We start from the raw sequence: 22,673 nt of genomic DNA on the forward strand, positions 1-22,673 counted from the left end.
GTCCTTTGTTTCACCAGAGGGACAAAGTTAACCACCGTGACAAATTACTGACATCAGCATATTGTCTCTGGTTCTCTTCTTTTCCACACACACACACACACACACACACACACACATTATATGGACACTTACAGGCAAACACTGTTCATTTTGATTGCTCGTTTAAACTGTGCATGGAAGTGAACAAATGAAATCCCTGTTTTCGAATCACTGGACAGTGTCCAGCTGACCTTCACCCTCAGAAGTGACTGAGCCAAACAGAGGGTTATAGAATAATTTGCACGATCAAGCATTCAATAAGGTCAAAGTCAATAAGTGTGATTATTAACCTGCAATCTACATTAACAAATCTAGCACAGATTTCTGTCCATCGGGAGGGTAAGCAAACATTTACACTGATAAACAAATGCCAGGGATAGAAATACATTTACATTTAGAAATACATGCTCTTATTTCTGACCACAGAAAACCCCACTGCACTGCCTTGATATGTTTGAAGTAAATAGTTCACATCTCATTGGAATTCATTCTGTGTTTACAAAAACGAAAATTTTAAGATTCTGTTCAGACCTATTCACGTTCTCAAACAAAATTATTAGTTTCTGTGGCAATTCTTATAATTCCACAATGGAACCGTGAGCAAGGACCCTTTACAGCCGTGGTCCCCATATATATATAATGGGGTTTCCTCTGCTGATTTTCAAGAAATGGGTCATGGGAATGTTCCAGTCTCATCCTTTCCTTTTTTTTCCCTCAGTATTGCTTTTTAAAAAAGATTCATTGTAACACCCACACAGTCCTGAGCCATTGCTGGTCCAGAAAGGAGCAAAGCCCCTGCCAGTCAGTGTGCTGGCATTTAGGTACAGAGGTGGGAGGGGAAGTGTGTGTGTGTGTGTGTGTGTGTGTGACAGAAAAGGATGTGCTTTGTCACTTTATGCAAAGAGTAGACGCTTCCTATACATGGCAGCTGCACGACTCCAGTAATGTATCACGGTCAGCAGAATCATTGATTACTGCTGGGGTTAATCGTTGATTGAAGGGGGGTTAAGGAAGCCTCCACAGGGACACCCTCAGATTGGTGAGGGGGCGGCAGCCCGGCCAGAGGCCCATGGCTCTTCCATTAGTGCACTGTGGAATTGTGGGTATATTATCTATCAATCCTCATCGACTGTCACAACAGATGTAAAATAAAGACCACCCCACATATTGACATGATCATCCACCTTATAAGTACACGTGGGTGTATGTCACGAAACCTGTTTCATTCATATTTCACTCCAAAATCTGATGTAATGGAAAAAAGAAATATCATTAGTGAAATGTGGGACATGTACACAAATATTATATTAATATAATACAAAATGCTATAATAAATGTATTATAATTATAGTAAGTAAATAAACAGACAAACAAACAAATAAATTAATTAATAAATGTTGTAGTATGTTTTTTTTTAGCACAGTGTTATGCAAAAACTTATGAAAATCTTCATCAAGAATATGAGAATTACAAATAAACTCAAAAGAAGCATTTAGAAGCATAAGAAATATACTTTTTTTCAAGTTATGATCAAAAATACAGTTAAAGAAAAAAAATCTTAATGGTCCTATAGAAAAAAACTATAAATGAACAGCTGTCATTAAATTTGTCAAATGATATCATCATTGTCGTATATGGATTCAAATTGAATCAGCTTTATAGTAATTTAAAGGGAATTTTAAAAGGGTCATATGACGCTGCTAAAAAATAACATTATTTTGTGTATTTGGTGTAATGAAATATGTTAACATTTTTAAAGGTAAAAAAAAAAACACATTATTTTCCACATACTGTACATTATTGTTTCTCCTCTATGCCCCTCGTTTCTTAAACATGTCCATTTTTACAAAGCTCATCGGTCTGAAAAGCAATGTGTGCTCTGATTGGCCAGCTATCTTGTGCGTTGTGATTGGCCGAATATCTCAACTGTGTGACGGAAATGTCATGATCCTTACCATACTGTGATGCGTGTACCAGCACAAGGTGACAAAATAAAAAAATAAAAAAAAATAAAAAACTTATAAATGAGGCATTTGTCGCATCCATTATAATGACTTATCCTGTGTTTTAATGAATTGCGTTGCACAGTGTTGGGTAGTTTTTTGTATCACCCAGCTCCTGGGTCAAATGTAACAACCCACTGTTTGGGTAGTTTTTGTGTTACTCAGATCCTGAGTTATTCATCACTGGGATTTTGCGTTCTCTTCTGGAGACAGCAGTTTTAAGCGACTTCTGTTTAACGTTTAATTTTTACTTTTAATGTTTGTTAAATGAGTTTAAATATGGGCAATATGTATACACTGTAAAAAAAATAAATAAGTGTAATTTTAACTGTAAAATTGTGTGAAAAGTCTACAAAAAACAACAACAACAACAACTGTTAATAGATTCACAGTAAATTCCCGTACTATATAGAGGGAAAAACTGTAAAACATCAAACCAAACATTTCAGGTAATTTTACAGTAAAATGCTGTTGATTTTACAGCTTTTAGAAGTAAAAGAGAACAAATCAATGTATAATTTACAGTCAAAAACTGTAAACTGATATTCCCAGAATTCCCAGACACTGTAAACTGATATTCCCAGAATTCCCAGAAACTGTAAACTGATATTGCCAGAATTTTTTTTCCAAAATTATTTTGGCAGCTGTGGTATTATTTTATAAAAACTACAGATTTTTTTTTTTTTTTTTTTTACAGTGTAGTCTATTAAAAACGATATGGTCCCACTTTATATTAGGTGGCCTTAACTACTATGTACTTACATAAAAAAGTAAGTACAATGTACTTATTGTGTTCATATTGTATTGTAAAACACTTTTGCTGCTATTGAGGTGGGATAGGGGTAAGGTTAGGGAGAGGGTTGGCGGTATGGGTAAGTTTAAGGGAGGGTTAAGGTGTAAAGTATGGGTCAACAGTGTAATTATAAATGTAATTACAGAAATTAAATACAGATGTTATTAGATGTAGTTTTTTTTTTAAAAAAAGTACAATGTAAAACATGTATGTACACAATAAGTACATTGTACTAAATTATTAATTAAAATGTAAGTACATAGTAGTTAAGGCCACTTAATGTAAAGTGGGTCCCGATATAATCAATGCTGTAAGTGATAAATAAAGGATAATAAAGGAAGTTGTCATGCACACCAGTGGTTGTGTGGAGTATTTTAGAAAAGTTAAGAGTATTTAAGTTAATCTGCAAACATTATTTAATGTATGAAGTAAAAAATAAGTTAGTAATATAGTAAAAATGAATAAACCATGGCTGGGTTAAATCAACAACACAATTTGCTTGGTAAAATGAAACCAAGATGGCTTCTGTCCTATATTTACCCAGTCCTTGGGTAATAACAACCCAAACTAGGCTGTTTTTAACCCAGTGTTTTTAAGAGTGTGTGGGTTGAACTGTTCTGGAACAGTGTTGTATTTTTAGTTGTGTCCTCTTTTTAAAAACACCAAAGACCACAACGAAACGCAGAGCAGCTCCTCGACATGTTGGCAACGGCAGCAACAATACGACAGCGAGAATTAACGTTACGCCTTCTTTTTTTGTGTAAATATTTTTTGTTGTGTTATGCAAATCTCCCCACACAGTGACGTAGAGACGTGGGGGCGTGTTATACATGAGCTGTTTCAGGAGGGTGTGGACGACTTTGGGTTTAAGACTTTAGTTTTTGCAACTTTAGGAAACGCATCTATTCACAACCGCTTGTAGCACTCCAAAGAGAAAGGAAAACTTGAAATCGCATTATAAGACCCCATTCATTTTGTATTGCACTTAAGCATGATATTGTAAATTAAATACATATTGTACTTTAATGTAATACTGAAAAAAAAATAATAAGAAGAAGAAAACAAGAAATAGGAGTAATATAATGTAATTTAAGATGTTCAATTAGAACATTCTGGTAGTATTTTATTTACACTATGTAATGCAAGGTTGGAATTGTGCTGCATATTAGCAGTAGTTAGACATATTTTTTCTCAAGCATGAACACCTCATTAAACCTCAGGTCTGTCCCTTCAGGTTACAGAGTGTAGCACAAATCTGCCCTGAGTGCAAAAAGCCATGCACAAAGAACAAAAAGAGTACTATTTCCTGCCATATGTGTGGATGAGAAATGCTTCCTTTTGCTGAATTGTTTGGACAAAAAATTACCTAGAAATTGATGTTCCTCCGGATATATGAGAGCAAGGTTACGCTCTACCCACATCAGTGTATATGCGTCATTAAACATGATGGGAAACAATAGAGTAAATGAGCAATGATTGACTGTACTCACTGTATTTACAATTAACCTGCATAGATATTCTGTATTTAAGGCCTGACCTAGACACACACACACACATATATATATGCAGACAGACAGACACATAGACAGAGACAGACAAACATACGGACAGGCTGTTAGAGACAGACAGAGACAGAGGTGTAATGGGTAGAGGGGGTTTACTGCAGGGGGACGGTCCACATAATCCTCCTCAGAATGGCCAGACTTCCATAAACAGAGGCAATGTGGAGCCGGATCTTCTCTCTGTCCACTCAGCACAAAGCATTCAGTCCCCTGAGCTGCAGTTAATAATTCAATAGAAGAGAAATGAAAGAGAGGATGTGTCTGACTGACAGCACAGAGCTGCGCAGGGGAGAGCGTTTACACACAAATCTGACCAATATGTTTATTTAACACCCTGAATAAAAGTGGAGAAAATACATTTATTGATAATAATAATAATAATAATAAGACAACAGGAAACATGTTAGGTACAGTAGTTAGAAAATAAGGTCACACTTTATTTTAAGGTCCAATTTTAAATACTAACAAACTATTAACAAAAATTTTTGCCTTTTTAAAATGAATAGTTATGTAGTTAAGTTTAGGTATGGTGTTGGATTAAAGGATCTAAAATATGGTCATTAACATGCTTTATAAGTATTATTAAACCAATATGCTAGAGAAGTGGTCCTGAAAATTAAGTGTTGCAAACATTCGGATGAAATCGCGTTCGTTTTTCAGTTTGGGCCCTGTCAAGCCCAGGCCTGCGACAAAAGATCCAGCTGTTCCCCCTTTTAAGCAGCCCTGCCTTGGATTACCATATGAAATACAATAGCAGGTAACACTTTAGAATAAGGTTCCATTAGTTAATGTTAGTTAACTACTTTCGTTAACATGAACTAAGCAAGAACAATCCTTCTACAGCATTTATAAGTCTTAGTTCATGTTAATTTCAACATTTACTAATGCATTATTTAAATCAAAAGTTGTGCTTGTTAACATTAGTTAATGCACTGTGAATTACCATGAACTAACAATGAATAACTGTATTTTCATTAACTAACATTAACGAAGATGAATAAATACAGTAATAAATGTATTATTCATTGTTTGTTCATGTTAATTAATACATTAACTAACATTAACTAATGGAACCTTATTCTAAAGTGTTACCCAATAGCAAATTAATATAATACTCATTCAGTACTATGGTGTATATTAAATTACCATGGTATTAATATCCAATACAATAACTTTACTATGACACCACCATATTTCCACATAACATGTCTCTTTCACTCAGCAGATCCACAGTCCAAAGGTTAGTCTTCTGTTCTTGCATTAACCTCAAATGCAGTAAACAAGTCCATTAATCTGACACTAATACACACGTTAATGAGTGAATAAATAAGCCGTGGGTAATGGGTAATGGGTGTTTAACATCAGTCCCTGTGTTTGTTGCATGGTGTGTCCTCACGTGATGTCCTGACCGTTTGCCTGCTGTCCTCTGACCCAAAGCCTGTGCCAGAGCTCCTTCCTGTCCTTCCGTCCCTCCGGGAGCACGCTTCCCCTTCGGCCCCCTCGGCCATTACGGGAAAACTCTAAAGCCGTGCTTGTTTTCCCCTCTTCTAGAACGCTCCCTGAGAAACTCATGACGGGGAATGCCAAAAATGTGCAGATGAGAGACAAGTTTGGGTAAGAAAAGACAGAAAAGAAAGAATTGTATGAGCGTGGACTGAAAAACACGGCCATAAAGATGTCAAAGAAAGGAAAGAATCTGCTGATGGTACAAATAATTGCAGGGTAATGAGGAGTGCTCCCCGTTATTGTCCCTCCACCTGGGTAAGGGTGTCCTCTGCCTGGAGGGGCAGGAGTGGTGTTAATGTTTAGCCGAGTACCCCAGCAAAACTGAAAGAGCTTGTCTTCACTGACGGCGTGACAGAAATCTCATCAAAGAGCACCATACAGACCGATCAAGATCAGAGATCGTTCATTGTGACCCCAAAAGATAGTTTTAGATTTGTTCGCACAAATCCGATTTGGTTTTCAAATCCAGTCTTTACGATGGTCCAAATTTGGCAAATATAAAATCGGACCTGTTTGTTAAGTGCAGTCAGCATCTGCTGTATCCACACTGTTTGTTATTGTAGTCATGTAATCATAAGCAAGAAGCCAAGAAACAAATAATAGTAGCTGTCAGTGAAGATGGAAAAATGAATTTTTGACCAATCAGACTAGGAGCCCATCAAGAATTGCAAACCACTTATTGATAGTAAGGTGTTTTTTTTTTTTTGATATCCCAGCCTATATAACATAATACTATTTAAGGAATTGTGTGAAAATTTGGCGTTTTAATCAAAACTTTGGCCCTATAAATTATACTTTGTGAGAAAAGGAGTAAATGGTGAGATTTTTACTGCCTCTAGTGTTCATTTAAAACTGAAAACTGCAGCGATTTGTACATATAAGTATGTTTTTTTTTTGTGTGTGTGTGTTTTTTTTTTTTTTTTGCAGGAATGTAGGTAATGTACACCTATTTCCAGTGAGCCTGGGTACCCCAGACTGTAAAAAAGATGGACAACACACCTTCACTCACTTCCACTGAAGAAAAGTGAAGCCGCCATTGTCCCAACAGGCCTTGGACATATTGAGCTGATTTGGGAGCAGAGTTTGCGCAGAAGCGGGTGAAGTGGAGTCAGGTCCTGCCCACACTCCTGCAGAGTCGATCGCAAACACACACCCCCTGACCCTTTTAAAATTAGCCTGAATGCTCCATTTTTTGTCTACTGATTACCGTATAAGAGGGTTGTGTTACAACTCCAATCTCTTCCTGAAGATTCTGGAAAAATCTGTTTGTGCCTCTGTCAGAAGCTGTCAGTCTCAGCTGTCAATCATGACGTCACACTGCCTTTTTTATAGCATCACTTAACTAACTGAAACTTATTTAAAAACGAACACTTGAACTTACATCAGCGTGATATAATAATAATTATCAAATGACAAAACCATCTTTGGATAAAAGTAAAATTTTATTTAGTTTGTCTCATGTCATATTAGATTACATGGAGAGGGCAGGATGTATGACCTAAACTTGGAACAGTCACCTTGGGGTGATCGAAATGTGATGTTTTTTTTGTTTTTTTTTGAGGACTAGTACGTCAAGTGGTTGCCAAACCTGGTCCTGGACTACCAGCTTCCAAATGCACCACCGAAGGGCAATTCGGTATGAAAAGACTCATGGCTGCCAGATTGTTCCAAACCAAAGTGCTCAAATCTATCCGCTTCAAAGGGCCCTTCAGAAATAAGGATTTCAAAGGGGACGACCGATGGACTCGTCGCTCCCATGATTCTTTGCTCAGGTTTAGTTTGTTAAACCTTAACTGGCTCTGCAAGATGACGCAAAAATTCATTCCAAAGAACTTTTTGTTTTTCTTTTATCCTTTATCCTTTCCAAGCTCTCGCTCTAAATGGTAAAACTTTCCAAGGGATTAGGGTAGGGGTGTCAAACTCCACAGCCCTGCAGAGTTTAGATTCAACCCTAATTAAACACACCTGATCCAGCTAAACAGACTGTTCAGGCTTATTTGAAAACTACATGGTATGTGTGTTGGAGCAGGTTTGGGACTGAACTCTGCAGGGCTGTGGCCCTCCAGGAACTGAGTCTGACACCCCTGGATTAGGGCATGAGGATAAGCCCTTCAAACTACCGCAGCCTATGATTCAACAATCAAACTCACCTGAGTCTACTCCAGAGCTCATTAGTAGAGACTCCAAGACCTGAAATGAGTATCAAAGTCCAAAAATGTATTTTTTGGAGGTACTCCAGGACCCAGGTTGGGAACCACTGCTCCAGACTACCAAAAACTAAATGGATTCAGATATGCCAAGACAATGATTCTTGCTGCCTGTCTGAACAAAGCCTACAGAATATCTGCTTATGTGAAGCCCACATTAAGGCGTAATAACACCCACGTTGATCTTTCCAATGACGGCTCTGTCAAACCATCAAACCCACCTCAATCAAAAATCAACAATCATGCCTACCCTTCTTCAAAGCCGTCTACCCTAGGCCACCCGCGCTTCATCTCGACGACTCTCTACCTGCCTGGTTAATTATTGAGCAGATCCGAGAGGAGGAAGGTGTGTGGCAGCAGTGAAGAAAAGAGGAATGACAGATCTGCCTGCGTCGTCGCTTCTCAAAAGAAAGGAAAGAAACTCCACCACAGACGGCTGAGCTCTAGGAGAGCGTGATGGAGACGTTCAGTCGAAGAGCTCAGGGGTGGTTCGTAACTGTGACGTGAAGGTTTGTTTCGCGATCACGCCCTTGAGGGACACCGTTGATCATACCAGTTATTTGTATCTTCCATCATAACGTAAAGCAGATATGTCATGGAAGGAAAGTGCTGCAAAGAAAGTTGCTGCACTCGTAGAAAGCCGTCGTTTTCTTTTTGTTCGTGTAACCATGATATTCAAGAACTTTTTAACACATTAGTGCTTTGATTCTACTTCCTTTTGTATTCATAAAACTACATTTCTGTAGTGTGATCTTTAATCACACACCAGTCGAAAGCGTCACACTCCTCTGTCAGAATGGCTCAGCTGTCACTCAGGATTCCTAAGGTCTGACATGACAACTAACGAATGTAATTTAAAAGAAACAAAGATTTGCACAACTAAAATTGGCAGTTCATTTCTTATTGGCATTAGTCTTCCGCACTGTTAAAAATGAATGAATAAAAAGAGTGCATGTTATGGAAATAAACTAAAAGAATACTTAAGTGCAAATTAAATGTGATGATTTTGGAAACTTAACTGCATGCCAATTATCATTTAATGGAAATTTATAATAAATGCAATCAGCTGAAACTTTAAAGTGCTTTTTTTGGGGTCCATTGTAGTATGAAATCTTTAGGTACATCTTTATAAGTAATCTCAAAATTACTTGAGTTGCTATTTATTTAATTAATATGTTATTATCTGCAAGTACAGTTGCTTTGAAAGTACACTTTTAAGGTCTGAAGTACACTACAAATGTTTTTTTTTTTTTTTTTATCAGATGTTGACAATTTTACTTTGAGTGGAAAGCAAACGGCAGATTTTCTTTCTAATACGTATTAAAATACTAATAATTTGGAGAGTTAGAGGGGGAAATGCCCCCCGTCCCTCCTGCATATCAACACCCCCATTTTAACAGTAATACTGTATAAAACTTGCTGAGAAAAAGCAAACTTTGGGCTGGTGATTTCATAAATCTCTCTCTTAAATGGTGATCTCCTTCTCTCTAATAGCTTGGTAATTGACGCCACGCCAGGCAGATTCAAGGTGCTTTCCCTGCTTTGACAAGTTAAGTGGGGGGAGGAGGGGGCATGGGGCCATTGTCTTCCAAATGAGCTGTCAAGAGGGGGCGTCCCGTCAGCAGTTTGCCTTAGTACCTGCCCGTTAATAATTGAGCTGCGATCTTGTGGAGGTGTACGGCGCGTAACAGACAACTTGTGTGCTTTGATTGACAGATGAGCTAACTGCGACTTTTTTTCCCCCCTATTGAACAAAAACAGAGGCAGGAGACACACCAGTGATTGAAATCAAAGAGAAATGGGAGGTCTAAATAGAAATGATGAGAGAGTATTTGTGTGTGTTCAGATGGGTTACTTTTTGTGTGGTGTGTGTTCTCTAGGCATTGTAAGCAACTTCCTTTTTGGAGATAAGTGTAACTGAATGGGTGCTAGTGTATGACATGTGACTGTATTTATAACTTCTGTTCAATGCAGAAAGAGGACGATGCCTCTGGTGTACCTAAGACAGCATACGTTTCAGAAGCAGGGTGTCATCAATCACCGGTTGCGATGTGTCCACACTAACCTGGTTTATGACAGCCAGAACAACATTACACTAAACAAACCTGTTTTTGGCACTAGTGATTGATTTCCACACTGTCCCTTCACACGTCACGCATGCCAGAAATCACTGTCAGAGCAGTGGACTCAACTGGTGCTTATTCGAACCCGGGTCTAATTTCAAATATATTTCAAATGTATTAGGTATATTCCTGTACTCAATATGGTCTTATATGTGTGTGTATTTATATAGTGTATAAATGTGTGTGTGTGTGTATGTGAGTAATAATGTTCTCTTATGCTTATCGAGGCAGCATTTATTGCATTAAGTAAAAGTAAAAAAAAATAAAATCCAAATAAAACACTTCAAGTTTACATTAGAGGGGTTTATTTTATGTACGTTAAAAAATAAAATAATTTCTTCCTGTGGCTAAATTTTCTGCATTATTTATTTATTTATTTATTTGCATTAGATTTTTCTGGAACTGGTGATTTATTCAGGATTCTTTGTAGCATGAAAACGATCAGTTTTGCACTCATTCATGTAATTCCTGACTGCTTTTCATATGACAGCATTATATGTTTAAAAAAGCATTCTGTCATGATAATGTCACGTTTACCCAAACAATGCATAAATAAATAAATGTTTATTATATTTGTTTAGTACTTATCCTTCAGGTGCTAAAAGAAGCATTATGGAATGTAGCTGCTAACTAGAATCAAATTCCTCATGATTCCCCTCCTTAATCCGAACAGCAGCATGCTGTGTATGAAAGACAGAAGAGCACAAATATTTTTATAAAGGAGATGTTCTGAAACGTAGATGTTCCTAATTAACAGGAACGCGTCCAGAGGCGGTGCGGAGGTTGGAGATGGCCGGGGGGCGGACTGGAGGAGCTGGCAGGCTCGGGGATGAGGGAGGGAGAGAGTTTCTTCTTAAACCAGGTTTTACTGGGAGGCAGATGTGAAAGACATAGTTAGATGGTGGTTTGGGAAGTGAAATTGCCTCCCCTGTTGGGCATTAAAGCCTCTGCAGCCCTGTTTCACAGAAAGCCAGCAATTCCCAGTGTCCCAGCAGCCCCTCCCGAAGTCTTTCCCAGCGAGGCTTGAATTCAAATAGAAAAATTAATGTGGGAATAACAGCCCTGGGCCTCGCCATCCCGAGATACTTTCATACACTCCCTTTTTACGAATTTTATAAGAGGGGGTGAACAAAATTTGAATTTTTTCCTTTTTTTTATCCAGCATCATGTCTTGCATGATCCAGAGATGTCAAAATCACAGAGAACTAATTTTTCGATATATTAAAGGATGATTAATTTGGCATCAGTGTGTTCTCTCAGACCATCAATGCTGTCTTTATAAACCTTACTTTCTATGAGAGGGGAAAAAAAGTGTTTTGATTGCTTTTAAAGACCTCATGAAAATGTTTTTTTTTTTTTTTTTGATGCAGATCCCATTTTTAAAATACACCACTGGTGAATCACTTGTCAATCTACCACAGTAAAATATCGCCTGGAAAAGATGAAGTGAGGAAGATGGCATCAGACGTCAGTCCCCACAACATGTTTCCAGAGCCACAGCGTCCAGTGAGGTTACTGAGGATATTTACTGTTCATCTCACTCAGATATGGTCACTCCTCCGCATGGATCTGCTCTTCTCCTTCCTGGCAGTGAACCGTCTCCTCACCCATCCATACCCAGACTCCTTCACCACAGAAACCACCGTGACATTTGCAGTCCCCACTACCACAAGTATACTGCAGCACAACAGACGAAGGCTGCAATTATAATCAAATACATCATCTGTAGGCCACATTCCATGCCTCTCAGATTCAGAATAATACCAATGCATGACATCTCGCTCTTATTCCCTTTCCTCGTTCTCTCTATAATGCATCTGAAGGCTGGCGTGGAGCACAGGAAGTTTTCGAGTGTAAACCTGAAAAGCCTGGTGAGTGGTAAGAGCTGATTCAGTGTCAGCTTGGTTTCAGGCGCAATAAAATCAAAGCCAGGACCACTTCCCACATACAGGCAGCCGCACAGGAAGAGCTGCTGGTTGGACGGCAGGAGTTTAGCAGCGGAAGAGTGGTGCAGACTGGGTCTTGAAGTCGGGGATGCCCGGTGGCCGTTTCTGTTCAAACATTTGAAAGGATTAACCTGCCGCGCATCACCAGGGCATGTGGCGGGATGTGGCTTCCTGTTTCTCCTGACGGTGAGGAATTTGGGCGGTGAGCAAACTCCCCGTGCTATGATCAAAACGCACAGATATACCTGGATCAGCAAAATACGAAGGAGAGAGACCTTAAACTTTCCAGGCACAAATATAAGAAGATAAACAGAACACAGCCGCAAGTGAACAGCATGTTAAAGGGAACATATATTAAGAGGTAACTCATCAGCATGTTGATGTGAAAGAGAGTTCAATGGGTACTGAAACATCCTGAGAAACATCTAATGAAACACTGTGGAACAAATCTGACAGCTGGCTTTTACTTGTCTTACAGAGAATATATATCCAGTTATTTTTATAGGGATCCACACAATCTGGAACTTCACTGGAAAAGTCATCTGGAAAGTGAGTTCTGTGCAAGCTGTGCTTCATATATGCCTGCAAAATTTGGCTGAATTTTTTATAATGTTACCACACCTTTACATGACAAGGGGACAATAAAACAGGATTTTTACTTTTTGTGGGGAAAAAAAGCATCAAAACTCTACGTCAAATTTGCAAATTGTGAAGCTAGGATTATTGGAAAAAAACATGCCTGCTAAAATTATATAATGTTGGATGAACTTCACATGTTGAAAGTGCCAATAGTTTTTTCCAAAACAGATGTGAATCTGCTAATGTTTAATTAATAATTTCATGTCATGTCAATACTAACAGTAGAGCTTACAAATACACATATATACATATTTAATATAAAATACAAATAAGGGCATGTTAAAAAATACAAAAGTTAAATAAAGCAGCACATGGTAGATAGCAAAAAGTAAACAAACAGTGCAGATGAAATGATTGTAGTGCAAAAGAGTTTATTCAGACTGATTTAAAGTGACAAAAAGGCCAGGGAGCAAAATGAAGTTTGTTGTTGCACATATCACAGCAGTTTGTTAATGAAATGGCTGGTAACTGGCATCAAAAGTTTTATTTTAGTTAAACGTTGTGCAGATAATATTAACAGAAGCCATTGTAGGAAAAGCATTTTGTTGAAGCAAACATGCCATATTAGCTTGCCTCTACAGGTCTTCTTGTTTTATGGGACAATGCTGCACCAGGTGAGGTCCTGAGCAAGCTTACTATTTTAGAGAAGCCACACATATAGGGACCTTTTGAGCTTATAACATAATATTGCTCAAGGAGCTGCATGAACATATGTCTGTTAATAATACACTTTAATCATAACTTGTGTGAAAAGTAATGGTAGGTGTTGGTGTTTAAATGACCCTTTTAACTGGAAACTGCAGTGAATGTAAAGTATGTAAAGGTTTTCCAAAAATGTAGGTAGGAAGTTTAATAGCTGAAATCATAAAATGAACCAAAATAAGGGATGTGTATGAGTTTGTGAATGATGGCAGAGATGACACCTGCAGGCACAGATTTGGGCCTAGTCTCTCTGTCTGTTTCAGTTCTTGAGACCACGATCACTTCCAACAGGTGATGATTCCTGAGACTACATGGATAACTGAGGAAGGGAACATGACAAAAGGAGGTACGAGTGTGAATCTGGGCATGACACATCTGAGGAAAACAAAGCCTTCGTCTCTCTCACGGCACAAGCCTCCAGGAGGAACATGCTACGCTAATTGCCGCTCCTACACAGCCCTGAGACTTAACACCATTTCACATTCCTTCATCAAAGAAACCACATGCTCAACTTTATGAAAATTTCATTCAGTATGTTCACTTTCTTCTCCCCCCATCTCTATCTTGCCTTAAAACAACTGCCACCAAAAAGGGGGAGACAAAGAGACAGTGAGAGCGAGAGACCATTTCCTTCCTGCCTGGAAGCCCTACAGTAACGTGCTAGATCAAACTTAGAGAACTTCTTCAGCTGCCAGGAGCAAAAGATAATAATAATAAAAAAATAAAAAACAGGAAAGAAGAAAGGAGAAATCTAAAAGAAAAAAAACCCCATCAAGCAGGTTAGAAAATGTACTGTGTAGAGGCAGGAGACCTGATGGAGATCTGAAAACTAATTACTGAAACAGTGTGTGGGAAGGAAAGACAACACGCGTTATGTTGAAGCATCTTCTGTCCCTGTGGAGCGTGTAAATAAACTTGCTGCTCTACACTGATCGCCGGGAAGAGTTTCATCATAAATCCCCCTGTCACTCACAAAGAAGTCCAATTAACACTGCATCTACACAAACCCCAAATAAATGAGTGGAAAAAGCAATATTGAGGCATACTGAGAGCTTCCTTTAAAAATAATAAAAAACATTCTACACAGCATCTCAGGTCCATTATTAGGATTGTTTTTTCTTTTTTTCGCCATGTGGAGTTTTTGACTTTAGCTACTCTCTAAAGACAAATATTGCCCACAACCCATTGTGCTTTGGAGGAGTTGGACTTATTTACAGCTATGAAAAAAAAGGCAGGACTTCCCAGGGGCCGGACCAAATAACAACCAATTTCATAATTGATCATGTTCAATTCAGCTGCAGATTTGTGTCATATATTGCATACTGTCTGAGAAGGTATGCTCTGTATAGCATGAATATTGGCGTATACTGCATCCAGCATGTTGTTACTCTCACATGATCTACCTGCATCAGGTGCGTGGACTCACAGCTTTTATAAATCCTCTCCTGTGGTCTCACGGGATAGTAAAATGTCTGTCAAATGTGCACTTCAGACGTAGTATGTCATTCCGGTACTTTTCGCCATCTTTTTTTTCCGAATACTATGAAAACGGACATGCTACATTTTTAGCATACAGTTTAGTAAGTAAATAGTACATTTCTGACATAGTGCATATACCAATGACATCATCGAACTGAGCTCACAGTATTTAGTGAGTATCCTCAGTCTTAACTCATAATAAACGAATAAACTCCTAATAAACCTCAACACTCAGATCTGCTCTCGACTTTATAACTACTTTAGCTTTACCCCTCTGCTTCACACAGAAAATGATCTTCTGTTTCTTCTCAAGAAGAGTACATTTATGATATAGTATAAAAATACAGTCTGTGACGCACCACAAAGCTTTCAGCCCTCTAGGGGTCAACAATAAAGTTGCATGTGACTCCAGGCACAGGTGTACTCACGGGGAAATAACATTTCTGTAGTTTTTAGGCCTGGTGATTCCTCCACGGATTTGCCATTTTCAGTTATTAAAGGTTAGTTTGCATTGTTTGCTGTGACAACAGTTTTTGCTTTATGCTACCCACTTGCATGTATACATGTACTGTATTTATGCAATTTCCCATGAAATCTCTCCTGACAACTCAGGCTATCATTATTATATTTTTAGCATAGTGTTCATTAATATAAAGACTGTTCTCCGTTTCAAGTGACAACACTAGTTCAACAGCTGTTTAAGAGCACTGTTCATTGTAGCACACCTCAACAAGCTTTTTACTAGTCTACGCTTTCACGGCATACCAGTTTTATTGATTCATGAATTATGGAATAATGTCTATCCAACTGAGATTTCAGTAAGGAGACAAAGATCATGATTTTATGAATGTATTTTAGCATTTGATGTTTGCTTTTGGGAAGTCAATAGGGACGAGCAACTGTTTGGTTCTTTAAAATATCTTCTTTTATGTTCAACAATTTTTTTCAGGTTTGGAACAAAATGGGTGAGCATTTTTGGGTGAGCTATCCTTCAAGTGGATAAGGAACTGAAAAGGCTTCAACTATGGCATCACCTAAAACGTCTTATTTCCTATCTGTACAGAATTTAGGAAACTCCTTTTATACAGCACCAACACATGTATTTCCAGAATGATGATGTACATCAGTTTACGAATGAGAAAAGGGGTTTCTGGGAAAGATCCTGTAAGTGTTAGAGCATGTAGTGTTTGCTCCCCCTCCGTTTAGTCATCCATCAGAGAGGTGGGTGTTGTTTCTGGCCCGACATGTCGAACGCACCGGTGTAAATCACTCACAGTGATTTCAGGGTCCAGTGTTTAAATAATTAAAGAGCTTTAATTTATCAGGATTTAGCACCTTCAGACATGAGAGCTGACAGTCGCTGGGGGACGGGAAATGAGCAACAGTAATGGAGTTAGAGATTCACACTGAACCAAATTGAATGCACATGCAAAGCAATAAAGTCTGTTCTGAACATGCTTCCAGTAACACAATCAAGGATTGAGAAAAGATAAGGCTTTAACTGTATAGCTACATTTAGCAGACACTTTTATCCAAATAAGAACAATAGAAGCAATCAAAACCAACAAAAGAGCTAAATGTAGCAGATGATCATGTGAATGTATACCGGTTTCATTTGGAACAGGCTTTTGAGAAAAGGTTTATTAACTATACACAACCAATTCACCCAAGGAACATACAGGCCAATGAATCATCACCAGTAATAACAGTGCATGAATGAAAGAGGAGCAGGACATGATTTATCATCCCAGTGGTGGAATCTGAGTCAGACAGCACGCAACACAAGTTTGACTTGCACTTTTGTTCAAGATTGCAAGATTTCAAACTAATGCCAATTAAATGGACTAACGTTACCATAACTGCAGTGTACAGTTTGACTGCAAACAAACAAATAAATACAAAATAAAAGTGCAAAAACCCTCTACTGAGTTACATAAATGCACGCATCTGGAGCTTAAAGGAGTAGCTCACCCAAAAGAGAAACTCTCTCATCATCATCACCCTTGTGTCTTTCTGAACCTGAATGATTCTTTCTGATGTTAAACACTGAAGAAGAGGTTTTGAACTGTTATTATCTATATACTGAAAGTCAGTGTGGTTCAAAACAACTCTGTATACATATTTGTCTGTGTTCACATGGTACTGAAATTCATACCGGTTTGGAACAACAAGAGTGTGTGTAAATAACGACAGGACTTTTATTTTTAGGTGAACTATAATTTGAAGAGCAGATACCTCTTGATAAGTCAGATCAAGCCCTGGACTCTGCTTAGGTCAGAGAGTCCAGAGATGATAAACAATGATACAATACTGCCCCCTACTGGTGTGAACACACTCATTACACTTCATGGCACAACACTCAACGTGAAACACACCTACCTCCAAGACCTCTTAAAAGAACAAAACAATACAAAAAGCACACAGCCTGAAAAAGCTTATTCCTTTGCTTCCCCTAAATAGCCTCTGAATCAGATGTCACTCCTAGGATCAAAAGAATCACCTAATGATTCAAGATCAGTATTTTCTGCACTAGAAGCATCTGACATATATCTCAGATATAGCTCGTATTTCACACTGCTCTGTTCCAGTGTCACACAATCTGACAGGCTGCTTCACAAACTATACTATAGAAACACAAATCTGTTCTATAATTTGAATTAGTTATAGATGAGCAGACTATGTATTTTTACAGATACCAACGTATATGCACATATTTTATATATGAATATATGAAATCACACAAAATAAACCAATAGGAACTTTAGCATGACTAACATTAGGGAAAAAACAAATATGTCAGACTAGCCCTGAATCCCAATGTAGTTTGCTCATCTTTTAAGCATTAGCATTGATTTTTGGTTATGTTAAGTTCAGCTGGGGGTCCATATGTCCCTCACATCAGTTTTCCAAGAGAGAGCGCTGTAGAGCTTCCTGGATCATGGCCTGCTCGTCTGTACCATAATCCTAAGAAATAAAAAATAAAAAATGGTTACAAGCAGTCTCAGCTCAGTCCACCAACCACAGCCAGTCTCGAATTCATACTTAAAATAAAAAGTAATATACTTTCACTTAAAAAGTAATGTCTTTATGATATAAAAACTTCATTGAATTGTTATAAGTATGATTGTTCATTTAGTGGTTTGAGTTTGCTTTAATAAATCTATAAAAAGAGAAAAAAACTGGCTACAGGCAATACCAATAATTTCTGAACAACTGTTTTAGTCAAAACCTTTACAGGGACATGGAAACATTTGGTATTAGAAATAAATAGTCAAGCACAAGTCTCAGAATAGTTACTGTTCCATTTCTGTTGCGTTAATAATTAGTCCATTCAGTTTGTTTTTGATGAACAAACATTTAGTAATAAAAAAACTAAAAAAAAAAACCTAATGCTGGTTGCCCTATCTGTTTGCTTCTTTCTTTTTTCAACTTTGAATAAGCTGAATCAATAGTCCATCCATCCATTAACAAACTTCAAAAATGATAATCAAAGATGTGCAAAGAGGCGGGAGCTGGTTGCTGAAGCCACGCCCACCTAGCGCAACGGCAATGACAGCAGCAGCAATCCACCTGTCATTCAAGTGGCCACGCCCTTAATGTGGAACTTTAAGGCTCAATATAATTTAAACAAGTGATAAAAAAAATACAAAAAAATACAAAAAAATTCACCTCCCTCACAGTTGTCATGAAGGGCAAAATTTGCTACATATATATACACACCAAAAACACTTTGTACCAGGCTTTACACATTTTCTTCTGCTGTAAAGTTGGGCATTTTAACATGGAACTGACTCCCTATTGGAGCCAGCCTCTACTCAAGCGGCCAGTCGATGAATTGCAGTTTTAATCACTTCCATGTTGGTTTCACGAGACAGACCGGAAGATTGCAGTTCAGTTAACACCATGACAATTTTTAGTTTCTTTTAACCCTAGAAAACCATTGTTCTCTACTTACCACAAAAGTGTCATAGGCAAACGCATGTCTTATTCTTAGGTGCTGAAAGAAGTCAGCGCTCCTGTAATTAGGGTCACCCCAGGGCATTGAGGCACATATGGGACACACCTGCAGGAGTGGAAACAAGGGTCACGACTCCTGACTCCACAGGTATGTTTCAGAAGGATCTGAGACATAGCTAACAGATATGAATTCCTTTTCATTCATTTCCAAAATACATCGAGCTATACGTAGATACATGTACTTTAATAGAAATGGGTGAAAAATGGTGACTTTTACAAATCAAAACTATATACTTGTCCACTTCTAGGATTGTAAATGAGATCCATCCAAAATCCTCACCACTGGACGTGGGTCGCGTGCGTGCTTTGAGGTGCAGTGCTCCACCAGACCATCCTGGTCAAAGTTCTGTTTGTTACAGTAGGGACAGGTGAACGTGTAACGGTTCGGCACTGAACTAAAGGGACAGGAGGAACAACAAACCAGTGTGTAAAGGTCAAGATGAAAATCATTAAATAAATTGGGTGAATTTTTAATTCAACTTTTTCTTATTGAAAGCGGAATCAATGTAAATGTTTAAAGGGGTCATATGATGCTGCTAAAAGAACATTATTTTGTGTATTGGGTGCAATGAAATTATTGGGTGTTTAAGCGATTTAAGGTTCAAAACAAATATTGTTCTCCACATACTGTACATTATTGTATCTCTCTATGCCCTGACTTTCTGAAACGGGTTACTTTTTACAAAGCTCATCACTCTGAAAAGCCAGGTGTGCTCTGATTGGCCAGCTATCTAGTGTGTTGATTGGCCGAATGCCTCATGCATGTGACGGAAATGTTACACCCCTTTCCATATTGTAATGCGTGTCCTGGTCATAACAGCGGTGAGACAAGACAAAAACAATAAAACCCATTACAAACAAGCCATTTCTTGCATCCACTGGGGACATAATTATGAATTATAATAAGAATTATAATATAACGTGTTGCATTGCATCGCATATTGCTGCGTAAACATAAACCATGTCTGCATTTGTGATTGGAGAAACGATGGGTCCTCTTTTGGAAGACTACACAAATTATTTTCTCTATCACAAACGAAACAGCGTCTGCACGACATGACGGCAAGCGGGAACAGCGAGGATCAAAGTTATTCCTTCTTTCTTTGCGTGAACATTTGGGCGGCGTTATGCAAATCTTCCCACACAGTGACGTAGACATGTGGGGGTGTGTTTAAATGAGGTGTTTTAGGGGGGTGTGCAAAAGTCTTTGTTTTTATAAAGAATATCTCCTTTGATTTTAGACTTTAGTCTTTGCAACGGATCTTATCTATTCATGAACAGCTTGCAACAGTCCAAAGAGAAAAGACAACTCTAATTGGCATCATATGACCCCTTTAAATACTGAAAACAGTTATATTACCTGACAATTGAAGGTTGGTTCTTTGAAATGGCCTTCATCCCTTCTTTGATAAAGTCTTGATATTTATAGCAAGCCACTGTGTGGTTTCTCATGTCAGACAAAAGAACCTGCGAGAGAGTAGATAAAAATGTAAAAAAATAATACTAATCTTCTCGGAACACCTTAGTCTTGAGCCCCTTCCACACTGAAATTCCCACGGGTGATGTGTCCCGGCAATTGTTCCCAGTTGTTAGATTTTGGTTAATTCACACTGCCAGTGATTCCCCGGACCCGTGCGTTCACACACAACCCGTGAAGGTCCCGTAAAGACATGTGATGTGTAATGTACGAGTCGAAAACGCTACTTTCACTTAAACTGGCGAACGATCTCAGCTTTAGCGTGGATAGTGATGATCTGATCTGATCTGATCTCTGCTTCAGTACTGTTCGCAAATATTTTTTCGTCTCAAACGTTGATCTGCCTTCAACACACCCGGTAATAGAGTAACACGATAACGTGCGTCATCACTACGACACACACTTTACGCCATTAGTTCTTGCTTTTGTTCACACAGAGCTCGTTCTGTCTGAATATTACTAGGTCAATGTTATTATTTAATCCCGAGACATGTTTGCATTCACACAGAAGGCAATCCGGTTATGTTCCATCAATTTTTCCAGGTCCAATGTACAGTGTGAAAGGGGCTTCAGACCGCGAGCTCAAGGACCACCCACAGTTCATTCTGTTCATGGACCATCTGATGCATACCACATACAAAACTGCAAAGCCCCAGACAGAATACCTGATAGTACACGCTTTCCACAAGTCAGGGTGAACAGGTTTTGATCGGTCTGACAGGAAACACAAATTGTTAAAAAGGAACCAGGAACTGTTCGCTTGAGTTTTTTTTCAATAACTTTGAACAAATCTGTTTTTTGAGCAAACTGCATGAGTGAATGATTCCACTGTTTTATGAAGACAGACACTTGCTTCATATCTGAATAAAGGACTTTAAACAAATAATTTAAGTTAAAGACTCACCTACTGGCACTTTTAGTGTCATATAAAAATATTTATGTGTTTCCTATTTCAAAAATCTAAATTTTGTGTCTCCAATAAATTATGCAATTGTGTTAATGTCACTTCAGAAGCAGTTCAAGTGCCATTACTGCAGCGTAAAGATGGCTTTTGTTCTGGCGACTGAAACAGTTCTACAATGTCTTATTTTTCTCATTTTTCTAATTGTATTAATTAAATGTATTAATTTAATTATCTGCCAGGTTTTCTTCAGTATTTCCTGTACAAGTCCAAGTTTGTTTTCTATTATCCGTTATTTAATGTTTGTAGTACAATGCTTTTTACATGCATATAATGTGATTGATCAATTTATATATCTGCCTGACAATCTCTTCCGGACAATGTGGAAGAACAAGCGCCACATTTCAACATAACTTACGAAGTTGAACTCCCATACATGCACCCACACACCTCATTTTTACAGCCTTTGCACTTTCCGATTGCTCTTTTCATCTCATCTTGTAAATGATCATCTTTTTTCCACTTGTGCAGATCAGACCTGCAGACCGCACACACAGGTTTCTGAGGCCGCAAGCACTCCTTAAGACAGCTCTCACAGAATCTGACCAAAACAAAAGAATATACTTTCACATTTAAAAACATTTCATATACACATATACTTACATACAAGGCAGGTCATCAATAACTTATCAAGGTAATTCGCTATGTGCCACATTTACTGGTGTTATGTTCGAGCTTTAAAAATCGTATAAAAACTAGGCTATTCATAACTTGAGTATTGTAGTTCGTTTAAGTAAGGGAATAATTAAGTGAGCAGTACTACAACTCCCAGCATCCCACACAGCACAAGTTTAGTACACAAGAAACAAAACTGAAAGTAACCAATTTCTGTCTTCTGAGAAACTCTAACAACAATTGCATTCATGAATGATTGATTATTGGACACGGTCGTGTTAAGATTTAATGTCATGGCATGGAGTCTCCGTGTCGGTTTCACGTGATAACTTGTTAAACATGAAACTAATCAACATGTCAAACGAGGAGCTGCTGCTGCAGGGCTCGAGGACTCACGTGTGTCCGCAGGCTGTGGTCATCGGAGAGATAAATATCTCCAGACACACGGGGCAGAGGTAGTCCTCAAATTGTGCGTCGATCACATCAGTTTGAGGCTGTGTTGTGAGCATAGCCATGTCTGCTGAGCTCTTGAACTGTGATTCACTTCAGGGATGGGAGGAGCAAGAACTCAGCTGATCGCATGAGGAAGTACATGATAAATAGA

At 38.3% G+C, this 22,673-nt stretch overlaps 1 protein-coding gene across 1 annotated transcript; it reads right to left on the reverse strand.

Annotated features, from left to right (window-relative positions):
- Positions 1-16,625: 16,625 nt before the first annotated feature.
- rnf114 (ring finger protein 114) lies at positions 16,626-22,673 on the reverse strand. Its single transcript, XM_026199216.1, has 6 exons — positions 22,466-22,673; positions 21,845-21,995; positions 20,377-20,483; positions 19,297-19,411; positions 18,955-19,062; positions 16,626-17,963 (listed from the first exon to the last, which is right to left on the reverse strand). The coding sequence occupies exons 1-6, from the start codon at positions 22,582-22,584 to the stop codon at positions 17,898-17,900; spliced, it is 666 nt and encodes a 221-aa protein (XP_026055001.1). The 5' UTR covers positions 22,585-22,673; the 3' UTR covers positions 16,626-17,897.

This window comes from Carassius auratus, chromosome 23, assembly GCF_003368295.1.
Source record: "Carassius auratus strain Wakin chromosome 23, ASM336829v1, whole genome shotgun sequence".
In the NCBI taxonomy this organism is placed as follows: domain Eukaryota; kingdom Metazoa; phylum Chordata; class Actinopteri; order Cypriniformes; family Cyprinidae; genus Carassius; species Carassius auratus.